A 13,827-nucleotide genomic window follows, 5' to 3' on the forward strand; every position below is an offset into this window, starting at 1 on the left:
TCAGAAGGATGAGAAGTGGAAGAAAATCGCACTAGAGGCAAGATGTTTGCTGTAAGCAGCATGTTTGCGCATAGTGGCCAGTTGGGGACGAATAGCATTGGTGAGAGCCTCTTTCTGCTCGCCTTCCGCTACTGCAAGCGCTCGCTGGAGAACATAATCTGAATCGCGAGTGAGAAGGGCTTATCACAGTCTTCTTAGTTGGAAAACTCACTGCCGTATTGATCCTTCATGAGCAACCCGATTGGTGTCAGGCCATCAGGTCGCAAAGCCGGTCCCATCAGTTCTTCGATTATCGCCTTGCGACCATCTGAGTCACCAAAGATCATCGCCTTCTCACAGACGTTGGAGGCAAACTTGTGGCAAGCCATTGCTAGCACGCGCCCGCCGAAGCTGAGTAAGAATGGACGATCGGTCGCAAGGCAATCCGTTTTCCAGAATGAACTGGACGATATAGTTCTACAACCAACGCAATAAGCCAACTTGAAGAGGAAAAAGAAAGGCAAGTACTAGCACTGACCCCAAATTGATCTTGCATAAGATTAGCGGTATGACTTGTAAGTTCATCGAGAAGTGGCCGGGTGTATGGTTCAGGAAGGTGACGGAGACATTGTTGCAAGACATGACAGCCAAATGGATGAGAAGCAAGCCCATGGGCGTGGCCGATGAATGTTGAAATGAAACCAAGTCTGTCAGGGGAAACTCGTTCGATAACCTTCTGAATAACCTTGATGCGAATGAGTCATGTTCATTCCCCAGCCTCAGGTAGATCACCTACGTGATTCCCGTTCGAGTCTTTGGCACATCTGAGAATATGGGGCTCGAGTTCTTGAACAAACTTGACTTGCTGCTCCGGAGTTACACATTCAAAAGCCTTTCATTGTTGTTAGCTATTCGTAAGTTGGTTAGACGTCGACTTGACTTTTGCACGACGGCAGCCATAGACATTGGATGATAGATAGATGATATGGCCTTCCATGGCACCAACAAGAGTGTCCTTGTGGGCCTGGGTACCATGTTCCAGTAGCTTCTGTATTACCTGCAGTGAGCAGAGTCGTAAGCTGGGGACGGCAAAAGTTGAAGCAACTCACATAATTACCGAAAACATCTTGAATTAGATGTAATGTATTGTCGGGTCGATTTCATCGAATACGCATTGGATTTCTTCACTTGTGGCACTATTGAGCTTGTGTGCCAAACGAAACTGGTCCAGCATCTTACTAGTAAATGAGGGTGTTTGGGTTTCGAATCGGCGACTTCCGCGCGCCATCATACCAAACCCAGTCCCACCACCGTACATATTGAGGATTTGGTTCCTATAATCAGGCTGAGGAGGATAGCTCATGGGAGAGAGCGGTGGAAACATCACATTGCGTGATGCTACATAGCTGCTGTTGTAAGTTGTACTAAATTTGCCATTGTCAATAACGTAAGACAATAAGAGTGGCGTCAAGTTCATACCTGCATTTCAATCTTCTTCTCAGTTATTGTAACCGGCATTGGAGGCAGTTTCGAAGGAAGCATGGGTGACGGCGGTTGACAAAGTATCGGAGAGGTTGGATAGTAAACTTGAAACGGGCGGGGGCAAGTTGTAGTCGAAAAAGGTCGGTTGCCTTGGGTCAGGCAAAAGGTCTGGTTGAACGATGGCATCGGTGGTCGAACAATGGTATATGGGGGACATCGGTGGTCGGTAAGCATTCAGATCTAGACTTGCATAGTGCCAGTGCGCGCATTCAGGAAAGGCTTCAGGTCCAAACGCATGCCATGATTGTTGAGGCAGAGGTGATGTCGAAGAGGTGGAAGCTTGTACTCGGAGGATTTCCCTGCGTGAAAGTTGGATGATAGAGCAGCGGAGGTAAGTTGTGGTCGAAAAAGACTGGTTGCCTTGGATCAGACGAAAGGCTGGTTGAACAGTGGTATATGGAGACATTGGCGGTCAGTAAGCATTCGGATCTAGACTAACCAGCTGCGTTGCCAAAATGGACAGAGTCTGCCGTGCACAATGAATATCATCCAAGGCTCGCAAAGCCGTCAAAACTTGTCTCTTGGTCTCGGTTAACAGAACGGTACTATGGGTGGGCATCAGAATTGAAATGCGTACCTGTAATTGAAAATCCACGATTTCTCCCTCAATTCTCAATGGATTAGGATGGAAAGTAGTGCATTTTGAAGGGCCTGTTCGCCCGTATAGGCCGATACAAAAATCTCATGTACTTGCCCAATTCATGGCATGAATGTCGTCCATCTCATCCGTCACCACACCTGTCCACCGTGGAAACCCCGCAATCGTGACCCTGGACTTGGGAGGGACTTCGGACAGCTGATTGAAGGAAAACTCTCGGGTCAAACCTGGTCGGGACGGAGAGATGTTGAAATTGAAGTTGACGAGCAGATTAGCCACGAGTTAACACGCTGCGCTATGCGCGCACACGTTTACTTCTATCCCATCCCAGACACACAGTAACGAAGCGCAAAGCGCGCTCTCGTTCATCCCAGGTTGGCGGCTGTTGTCAGGGGAACCTCCCTTTCGGCCCCTCGGAGACGATCCCGATTCCGGTCCGACTCCGGTTCCGACTCCGGTGATCGCATCACCGCCTCCGTCAGGCGCATCGCCGCCCCCGCCTGGCGATCCCCCTGGGACCTGGCCTGCGACATGGCGCAGGCATACTGCACGGAGCAACGATCAACCTTGGCGCGTCAAGAGCGCAGTATATAGTTCCGCTACCTAGCAGGCGGACCCTTAGAGTTTCTTCTCTTTGGATCCTCCCCTGCTAGGTCAGCCTCACTTGTATTTGCTTACTTCTATTCACTCTTTGGATCCTCCCCTGCTAGGACCTTGATCTCAGGCCTCCGGGGTTGCCCTTACAGCAGAAGAAACTCTCTACGGGATCAACCGGACAAGATTGCTAGGTTCGGCGCTGACTCAGGCTCGGAATACGAGTCCGTTCCGCCCTCGTCACCGCCCCTACCACTTGTCCCCTCCTCCTCTGTCACTCCTGTCGTCCCCGCACCTGTCATGCCTTCCGGAGCTACTCCTGACGCTGACACTCGGCTGGATGCACTCGAGGCGAAAATCGACCGCCTAACTGAGGCCCTTACTCTTCTCACCACCCAGGCTTCCGCTGCCGCTGCCGCCGCTAATACTGCTGGCGGACCCCAAACAACACCACCCCCGGAGACGTCGATTCCGACTCCGACTCCGGTTCAGGGCGATTCGAAGCCCTCTTTGGCGACATCAACCTCGCCTCAAAATTGGTCTTGCGACCAAACCCTCCGTTCACCTTCAACGGCGATCGGAAACGCGGCCGCGCGTTCCTTTACGCGGTCCGCACCTACGCCCGCCTTGCCCCTGAGGCCTTTGTGGTCAACGGAGAGGCGAGTGAGGAAAAGGCCGTCCGCTATGCCATGTCGTTTATGGCAGAAGGACCCGCTCAGCAATGGGCGGAGCGCCACGGAAGCAAAGCCCCGTTTCCGTTTCCGTCCTGGGGCTCGTTCGTTCCGAGTTTCGACTCCGGTTCGTTGAGGAGAACGAGCAAGATCATGCTCTCTCCAAACTGGAGACTTCCGCCTATCACATGGGCACAAAGGATGTCTACCAGTACACCGACGACTTCGAGGACCTGATGGACCTCGCCGGATTCGAAGACGCGTTGGTCAAGGTGACCAAGTTCCGCCCACGGACTTGACCCCTTGATCAACAACGGAATCACGTCCTCGAACGACCCCCCGGACCTCCGGGACTACCTTAGCTGGCGCACCCGGGCCTTCCGTCAATACGAGGCCCTGGTCCGGGCCAAGCTGATCAAGTCAGCCGCCCCCAAGACGCCTGGCGGTTTGATTCGGACTCCGTTTCCGGTCAACCGCATCCCGGCTCCGGCCCCTTTCCGCCCGGTGGCTCCGGTCGTGCCACCCGCGGCCCGCGCCCCCGCTCCGGCGCCTCCAGCTCCCGTCCCCATGGAGTTGGATCGCACTAGGGCTCGGGGTGCCCCTCGTCGCGCCTGCTTCAGGTGCGGCGACCCAAACCATCTCGCCCGGGATTGCCCCCTCCCGCGGACGTCCGCTCAATGGACATCCTCGACGAGGTGATCCAACAACTCGGTGACGAGATGTTAGCGGAGTTGATCGCCCGCTACTCGGACACAGCTGCGCTGCCGGAGACAGCTGCGGAGTCGATGGCCGGAGAGGATTTTGTCCCCGCGACGAGTGACTGGTGTGCCCTCGTTCGCGTCCATAAATCGTTTCGCTTGTTTGTATGACGAATCAATTCCTTTGCCCTACAACGAGCCTGAAACGAAAGACATACCCTCCCCTGCCCCCATTTCGACTCCGTCTCCGACTCCGCCCGCGACTCCGGTTGTCGTCCTTCGCCGCCTCACTGCCTGGGAAAAGAAATTGCCCAAGCAGTACACTGTCGCTGCCTCCCCTGGAGTAAACTCCCTCCACCTCCCGTTGGAGCTAGAGTCCACCACCAGTGCGTTGAAGCTCTCCCTTTCTGGGCTTGTTGACTGTGGTGCCACCTCCGACTTCATCGACACGAACCACGCCGCTCGGAATGGCATTCCGGTCCGCACCCTGGCGCAGCCGATTCCGGTCTTCAACGTCGATGGCACTCCGAATGATGCTGGCTCCATCAACCAGATCGCGGACTTGGTCCTACGCTACAAAGGCCATTCCGAGCGCGTTCAACTCGCCGTCACCCATCTCGGTAAACAAGACCTCATCCTGGGGTACTCTTGGCTGCGGAAGCATAACCCAGAGATCGATTGGGAAACCAAGGAGGTCAAGATGACCGGTGCCCCCGCGGCTGCTCCACTTGCCGCGAGGAAGAACGCGTTGAACGGACTGAGCTACGGCGACTCCGGCTGCTCCAGAAGCGACTCCGCTCCGGCCCGTTCCCCTCGGTCTGCGCCATGGACCTTTCTGGGTCTGACGACGGAGAGGATTCCGTCTCCGGTGACGACTCCGGCCTGCCTGATCTGACGCCGGACTCTGACGACGACGATGACGATGGTCAGCTTGAAGATGGTGACCGCATCTTCTACACCTCGTTCCGTCCCTCGGAGGAGATACGCGCTGGCAGTACTGTCTCGCAGCGCCTGGCTGAAGCCTTCGCCAGGAACTCCGCTCCCCCCGCCCTCCGAGATCCCGGACTGGGCTAAAGAGTTCCAGGACGTCTTCAACAAGGAGTCTTTCGACACGCTCCCGGAACGGAGAACCTGGGACCACGCCATCGAACTCGTCCCCGACGCTAAGCCGGCCAACTGCAAGGTGTACCCCATCTCGCCCCTTGAGCAACGCGAGCTCGACGCGTTCATCGAGGAAGGGCTGTCGACGGGCCGGATTCGCCCCTCCAAGTCTCCGATGGCGTCTCCGGTCTTCTTCGTCAAGAAGAAGGACGGCGGACTCCGCTTTGTCCAGGACTATCGGGCCCTCAACGCGATGACCGTCAAAAACCGGTACCCCCTTCCGCTGATCAACGACCTCATCAACCGGCTCAAAGGCGCTCGTTACTTCACCAAACTCGACGTTCGTTGGGGCTTCAACAACGTCCGGATCAAAGAAGGTGATGAGTGGAAGGCAGCTTTCCGGACTAACCGAGGCCTGTTCGAGCCCTTGGTGATGTACTTCGGCCTGACAAACTCTCCTGCGACGTTCCAAACGATGATGAATGACATTTTCCAGGACCTCATCCTTTCCGGAGACGTCATGATCTACCTGGACGACATCCTGATCGCCCATTCCGACCTCCGGAAACACCGACAGATCGTCCAGGAGGTCTTGCGCCGACTCCGAGAGCATAAGTTGTACCTCCGAGCGGAGAAGTGCGACTTGAAAAATCGTCAATCGAATACCTCGGAGTCATCATCTCCCACAACCACGTCGAAATGGACCCCGTCAAGGTCGCAGGCGTCTCCGCCTGGCCGACTCCGGAAAACAAGAAGGATGTTCAGCAGTTCCTTGGGTTCGCTAATTTCTACCGCAGGTTCATTCGCGACTTCTCGGCCCTCGCGCGTCCTCTCTTTGCGCTCACCAAGAAGGACCAGCAATGGACTTGGGGCGACGCGGAGGCCTCCGCGTTCCAAGCGATCAAGGACGCGGTCACCTCGGAACCGGTCCTGGCGATTCCGGACGACGCACGGCCTTTCCGACTCGAGGCGGACAGCTCTGATTATGCGACGGGGCGGTTCTTTCACAATCCGCCCCGGACGGGAAGTGGCACCCTGTAGCATTCTATTCCAAAAGCTTAAATGATGTCCAGCGCAACTACGAAATCCACGACAAGGAGATGCTCACGATCATCCCGCACTCGAGGAGTATAGACACTTCCTCGAGGGTGCCGCGCATCCCGTCGAGATTTGGACTGACCATAAGAATTTGGAGTACTTCAGGAAGACGCAGCACCTCAACCGGAGACAGGCCCGCTGGTCCCTCTATCTCTCCTGGTTCGACTTCACGCTGCACCACAAGCCCGGTCGCGACATGGGCCGACCTGACGCCCTCTCTCGGAGACCCGACCACGGAATCGATTCCGACAACTCCGACGTCGTCCTTCTGCGGCCCGAACTCTTCCACGTCCGCGCACTCGAGGGTGTTTCCGTTTCCGGTCCCGGTTCCGAACTTCTTCGCGACATTCGCGATGCCCTCTCCGGTGAGCCTGACCTGGAGGAGCCCGTCGCACTAGCGGCCCGGCAACTCCTAAAGGTCCAAGGTCAAGCTCGAGGCCCCCGCTCCTCACGCTCCGACGAGTGGGCCGTCTCCGGTGGTCTTCTCCACTTCCGTGGGAAGATTGTCGTGCCCAAGGACAAGGACCTCCGGAGGCGCATCATCGAGCTCTGCCATGACACTCGAGTCGCCGGACATGCCGGTCGCTTCAAGACCTTGGAGTTGGTCTCCCGGAACTACTGGTGGCCTCAGATGTCTCGCCATATCGGCCGGTACGTCGCGACCTGCGACTTGTGCTGTCGCACCAAGGCGCTCCGGAGACTGCCCCACGGAGAGCTACACCCGACGGAAACACCCCGGAGCGCTGGCATACCGTCTCCGTCGACTTCATTGTCGAGCTCCCCGAGGCCCATGGGTACGACGCGATCATGGTCGTCGTGGACACCCTTGGGAAGCGAGCCCACTTCTCCGAGTGCCATACCACGGTCGACGCAGTAGGAGCAGCCCGCCTCTACTACCGGAATGTCTGGCGCCATCACGGGACTCCGGAGAAGTACGTCTCCGACCGTGGCTCACAGTTCATCGCGGACTTCACCCGAGAACTCTGGCGTCTAATCGGCATCAAGCCAGCCACGTCCACCGCGTATCATCCGCAAACGGACGGTCAGACAGAGCGCGTCAACCAGGAGTTGGAGCAGTACCTGCGGATCTTCACCAACTATCAGCAGGACGACTGGGATGAGCTGATTCCGGCCGCGGAGTTCGCTTACAACAACCACGTCCACTCATCCACGCAGCAAGTCCCCTTCATGACGGACACGGGACGGCTTCCGCGCATGGGCTTTGAACCCGGAGCCCGTTCCGCTATGGAGTCTGTGAACGAGTTCCGCGACCGAATTGCCACTGGGGTTGCCGAAGCCAAGGCCGCGCTCACTAAGGCCAAGGAAGAGTATAAGCGCTACTACGACCGGAGACGCACTCCGTCTCCGGAGTTCAAGGTTGGCGACCGTGTTTGGCTGGATGCCTCTGACATCAGGACGACTCGCCCCTCGGAGAAGTTCTCCCACCGCCGCCTCGGTCCGTTCAAGATAGTCGCGGAGATCAGCAAAGGTGCCTACAAGCTCGACCTCCCTCCGCGCTACTCGAAGCTCCACCCGGTCTTCCCCGTCGTCAAGCTTGAGCTCGCCCAAGACGACCCCTTCGACGGACGCCCCGGCTACGACCAGCCCCCTCCGGACCTCGAGGACGGAGTCCCGGAGTGGGAAGTAGAGGAGATCTTGGACGCAAGGGTGAGGTATAAACGGCTGAATTACCGTCAGATGGAAAGGCTACGACGGCGCCGCACGACCAGTGGGTCCGCTTCGACCGCGTCTTCGCCCCGGACAAAATCGCGGAGTTCTACCGTAAGTACCCTGGCAAACCACGGCACATCGCCTCCGCAACCTTCGACTCGATTCCGTTCCGGTCTATGCGTCGGGACGCCGCATTCAAAGGGGGGGGTGATGTCAGGGGAACCTCCCTTTCGGCCCCTCGGAGACGATCCCGATTCCGGTCCGACTCCGGTTCCGACTCCGGTGATCGCATCACCGCCTCCGTCAGGCGCATCGCCGCCCCCGCCTGGCGATCCCCCTGGGACCTGGCCTGCGACATGGCGCAGGCATACTGCACGGAGCAACGATCAACCTTGGCGCGTCAAGAGCGCAGTATATAGTTCCGCTACCTAGCAGGCGGACCCTTAGAGTTTCTTCTCTTTGGATCCTCCCCTGCTAGGTCAGCCTCACTTGTATTTGCTTACTTCTATTCACTCTTTGGATCCTCCCCTGCTAGGACCTTGATCTCAGGCCTCCGGGGTTGCCCTTACAGCTGTTATCGGAGGAGAGTGCTTGCATGACCATCAGTCACGTCACACCGATCCCCGTTTTCTTCCCAAGCCTCCACCACCGTTGGGCGCGCTCTGCGCCTTCGGTGGTAGGCCTTATTTCCGGTCACTGTTGGGCGCGCTCTGCGCCAACAAACCACTGGCACACATCGTAATGTTGGCTTCTGGTGAGTCGTTCTTATTTTGCCCCGTTTTGTTTTTCGCTGATGGGGCTTTGCGGGCCCAGCTCGATGAGTCGCCTATTCGAAAACTTGCTGTCGATCGAGAAATTGGGTGACTCCTCTCTCTCTTCTTGGCAAGCCTTCTTCGTGTCCTCCATTCTTGCATCATTTGGGATGGCGTTTTTTGCTTCTCTCAGCGGTTCGATCCGCTTAAAATCGTCCATCCTTGTGAAGGTCGAGGAGGAATAAATTAGGTATGTGCTTCAGTTTGAGCATGTCAAGGTCTGATAATCGATACTAGCGGTCTCACTCAGTCCCATTGACAGAAATCCAACCCATTGGCGTCGTGTCTTCCCCCCAAGTCTTCATTGACGGTCATCATCACTGGGTCAGCCAGACACCAGCAAACACAGCAGACGCAATGAATGACCAAGAACGCGACGAGCGTAGAAAAAAGCAACAACAAGCTGGTAGAAAGATGGCCCGTGCTCGTCCAGAACTCACACAGGCATAGATAGATGCAAGGTTTTTTCTATTCCACCTAGAGGTTCCTGTACATTTTCTCATGTCGACATAGTTCCTAGTCATGGCAAGAGATATATGATGTCTTCGGCGATGTGCATGACTACGATTATGCTTTGGAGGATGACGACGGTAACGAAGGCAAATACGGCAAAGCTGAAGCCGGTGTGCGCAAACTTGCATTTCCCAAAATTATCCATTATTAACTCTCGTTCAGGTCTTCGAACCCTCGGCAATATCTTCCTAACAGAAGATGACGATCTTATTAAAGATGCTCCTGAGCGTTTACAACTCGCGTGTTCTACCAACCACACTCCACTTCCGACGAACTTCTCCAAGAAGAAAGCCTTGGACTATTTCACTCCCAATGGCGAACTCAAGTCTTTCAGCCCGTAAATGGTTGGAGCTGTGACGTATACTTTGCGACAATGTTCGAGTCTGTTGAAGTACCCTTCATTTGGCATCACAGGCGCGACCACCTCCTTCTATTTGATTCTGGTTCTTCTCCCAGGGATCTTTGGACTTGAAGGAGCTCTAAAAGTATTGCTCTCTGCGTGACCGTCGTCGACGCCCGGCTCAAGGTGACAGATACCTCCTCTGAACAAGACATGCCGAAGTGGCGGCAGAAGTGGCCTCTGATCAAGCGCAAGGACAAAAGAGACGACGAGATGCAATTCCGCTTCCACGACGACAACGAAGAGGAACAGGCAGATATTGATGTCCCGAAACACAAAATGCCCAGTCGCCTTTCCACTTATGAAGTTACCAAGAAGAGCGTCATGTCAGCCTCATATTTACTCGGATTTGGATGAACTGATAGTCAACCACATGCCAGCAATGACTCGCAAAGTCGAGTAACTTATGGCGCATGATCGCTACAAGGCCGGTTCGAAGATGACCTTCGTGAGTGAATTGCTGGAGAAGAGATGTCGGCACTGGACGTACTCTATCTTCCTCAAGGTCTCGCTCGCTGCTAATCGCGGCAAGATTATGTATGGCTTTACACTGAACCGCAAGAGGCCCGAGCCCTTTCAGCCTGTGCTTCCTCGCCACTGGCAACGAGAATTCACATGTTGTTTGTTTGAAGTCTTCGGTTTCGTTCTCATGCTCATGATCCTTGTAGCCCGTCCAAGTAACCCCTGAATCATACATTCTCTTCGATGCTGCAGCTGTCGGCGTCTTCGAGCTGTGCGACGCGTTCAAAGTCCGGTACGGCTTATTCCACCACGTGAGATGATCAATGAGGATGATACTATCTTATCTAGACGTCTCCATGAATCGCAAAGCCAGCAGACCACAACAGGCAGCAAGACTCCGCTTGGGGCCGGAGGGGAGGACGCCGACGCGGCCTGGAAATACAGTCTGAGCATCGACCAGGGTCCCCCTGCCTGGCCAACAGCGGAAATGAACCCTCGGCGGGCGGCGATGATTCAGCAAGGATGGCAATGATTGGGGTTATGATTTGCTTACATTTGCATCATAGAAAAGGCATCGTTGATAATTATACGTATCTTACACTGCAGTACCACTAAATAACGAGTGCCAAGTGCCAGTTGAGGGATGTTCTTCCCAGCTAGGTTTTCGCGATAATGATTTCCAGCAGGTCGCCGCATCCAAGCGTGCGGCAGAGAGTCTTATTGAGGTCGACCTCAAACGAGGGAAGAAAGTTGAAAGCGCGGCAATGGAATCTGGCTAGTTTGAGGGAGGAGTCGAATGCGTTCCCAGTGGTTCACGGACGCAGAGCGCGGTCAACATGAGTTGCAAGGGAAGCGCTTCTGTTTGCTCGAAGGATGGCCGCGGTTTATGATCCGCGGTGACGACATCAGTCACGTCACGCTTTTCTTCCCAAGACCGCCACCACCACCGCTGTTGGGGCGCTCTGCGCTATCCGTGGTGTGGCAAGTCTTGCGTTTTGTCGACCGCGCTCTGCGTCGACAAAATACGCGAGGTATGGAAGGCGGAAGTCTTCCGAGCTGTAACAGGAGCTCATACAACGCTCTTTTCGCCGTCTCAGACAGTCCGCTGACCCTAATTTGGCCATGGGCTCAACGCGCTAGAAAAGAAAAGCTAGCTCCCTTCAATGCCGATGGACCACAAACATATCGAAATGCCTGTATATCTCTCCTGAAGTCACGTATGCAGGGTACGAGAACGATATCGATACTTTTTTTGTGTCTTACATCAGTGATGAATTATCTAGCAATCGGGCTACATTCTCAGCCCAAGGCAAATTACTATTCCCAAGGCTCACGCTAATCACTTTCGTTATCCGCTCTCTCATGCTGCTCGTCTCTTGGTTTCTTTTCGCTCGATCGTCTAACAACACAAAATTTGTACTCCTTTCTTGATAATCGACAAGAAGGACGGTCGTCGAGCACCTTTACAAAATTTTGGGATTAGATAAACGACAATTGCGACGAAAAGAGAGCGGCAAGGTTTTTCCTGGCATTGGGCCATTGGCGAGCTCTCTGTTGGCTGCCGACTACTCGTATACCAGTCCCGTCTAGTAGCCCCGCCGACTGCCGAGGAACCCCTCGACGCAGACGACAGGTTGCGACTGGTTTTCAGTATCAGTTATGATGGCTGCTCTAGCGAGTCGATCGGGATCCTCGCAGCTTATTGCCTTAATCTTCCTCAAAATTTTTTGTTTTCTACCAGAGAACGAGTATCTCTGCATAATTCCAGGCAATGTCAGCGATTTGAATCCGTATCTCCGACCAATTGTAGATTTTGGGGTTGAGTTAGGGAAGACTCGGTCCATTGGTTGGCGCGGAGATAATTGGAGTAGAAAAAAGAGTTACTTAGGCTTCTCATGAATTGGGTTCGTGTATACTCTAAATTTCGCTTCTGCGTCTAACTTGGTTATAAGCGAGCCGCATTTCCTCTTGCGAAAATCTATGAGGACGAGAGCAACCTGCCGCTGAGACGAAATATTGATAAGTCCGACATCGAATTCGTCCAAAAAGTCATTCGCGAAACCTCCACTCCGTCCTGGGTGAACCATGTACCGAATAATTATGGGGAAGCAGGGGCGGGGTCAATGAAAGCCGATGAGTGGCGCCTTCTTGCGACAATCTTCATGCCAATCGCTGGTAATTCGATGGGGAGAGCAGACGGGAGCGCACAAGGATCATTTTGCCAAGCTGCTCGATCATAGTATGCATCTTTTCCAGGCCACCACAATCGTTTGTCGCTACGAGACATCTGAGCGCCGCGCTCAAGCATATCGCGAACATATACGGCAGTGGCTTAGTGGCCTTTACGATTGCCATCCACACGCTGAAACGCATACAAAACGCCAAAACCCCCCATGCAGCATTCCACATCTACGACTTCCTGTTAGCATTTGGCCCTGCAATCAACTGGTGGTGCTTTCCCACTGAGAGAATCATAGGAAAGCTCCAACAACTCAATACAAATGGCCGCCTGGGTGGTGAATATGTCTCGAATTTCTTTCTGCTATGTATTCACTCGAAACAGGCGAGCATGAAAAAATCATTACCACAACATGGACGCGTATGGCAAACCTGCGGCGATGGCTTTTGCGTAGGGATTGCCCACCTGTTCTACGCGAGTTCTATAGCATTATGCGTCGCTACCTCAACATTGTTGATGAAGCGTCGGAAGAACCTGTCGATTATAACGATGGCCGCGAACATAGTATTGCCCACTATGACATACACGGACTGCATTTCTCTCGCGCAAGTACTCATCTGGGCAACAGTATGATTGAGTACATCGGCTGGAGCGGCGTCACTCATGTTGGCAGTATCCAGGAAATCGAGCAAGGGCCAACGGGGACCCGCTTTATTGTTCATCAGAACCTACCCCTCGACGACGACAAGAACGACCCCTTTCTGCCCTTCCCAGACTTCCCCGCCTACACATATTCTACTCAAACGATTTTAAAAAGCGTCCTGCCTAGCGATGTTATAGGCCATGTTGCGAGCTTCGAGTTGGGTGAAGGGCGAGTTGTCATGTTGAGTCTCTCCCGCGTAAGCCTCGTTGACGTGGACTTTCTGCGCACTGACATTGCAATATATAGTTCTAGGTTCTAGTATTGAAATGATTCCAGCTTCACTCGACAGTCACTAGTACTTCCTCTTTGTGGCGCGATTGCGTTTGATAGCGGTTGCGGGACCCAAGTAAATGTTGAAATGGATGTACGTAGTACAAATAGCCCAGAATATCTCCGCTTCACACTCCCCGAGCCGTCCATTGGACAGCTGCTGAAAATGCATAGAAGGAGCATAGAGCGAACGTCCAAGGGAGGACTGGTCAGTTAGATGACGCAGCAGTCTGATGTCACGTGCATTCTCGGCCTCGTACAAGATTAGATATACGACGTACATAGAGTCTACAATCTATGAGGAGCTGCGTTTGCCAAAGAAGTTCATCCAACCACCGCTGGTATGCGCCTTCTGACCGCCGCCAGCTTGATGAGCAGTTGTAACAGCGTGTTGCGCGGTTGCCCACGAAGCAACGGTCTGGTGAAACTTGTTGTCTGCGGGAACCGCCTCCTTGGGAATTTGGAGATTGACCACACCGAATAAAAGTTGCCCCCAAGGCACTATGCTTTCCGCACTTTGTTGGTGAGCAGAAAGG

General features: G+C 54.3%; 1 protein-coding gene across 1 annotated transcript; it reads right to left on the reverse strand.

Annotated features, from left to right (window-relative positions):
• Window positions 1-651, reverse strand: MIND_01340600 (PUM-HD domain-containing protein; the record flags this gene model as incomplete). The annotated part of the gene is made up of 3 exons (XM_037369850.1): window positions 1-158; window positions 212-456; window positions 518-651. 3 exons carry the CDS (start codon window positions 649-651, stop codon window positions 1-3), a joined length of 537 nt encoding a protein of 178 aa, XP_037213846.1.
• Window positions 652-13,827: the final 13,176 nt, after the last annotated feature.

This window comes from Mycena indigotica (assembly GCF_014461135.1).
Source record: "Mycena indigotica strain 171206Taipei chromosome Unknown Mind.scaff0015, whole genome shotgun sequence".
In the NCBI taxonomy this organism is placed as follows: Eukaryota; Fungi; Basidiomycota; class Agaricomycetes; order Agaricales; family Mycenaceae; genus Mycena; species Mycena indigotica.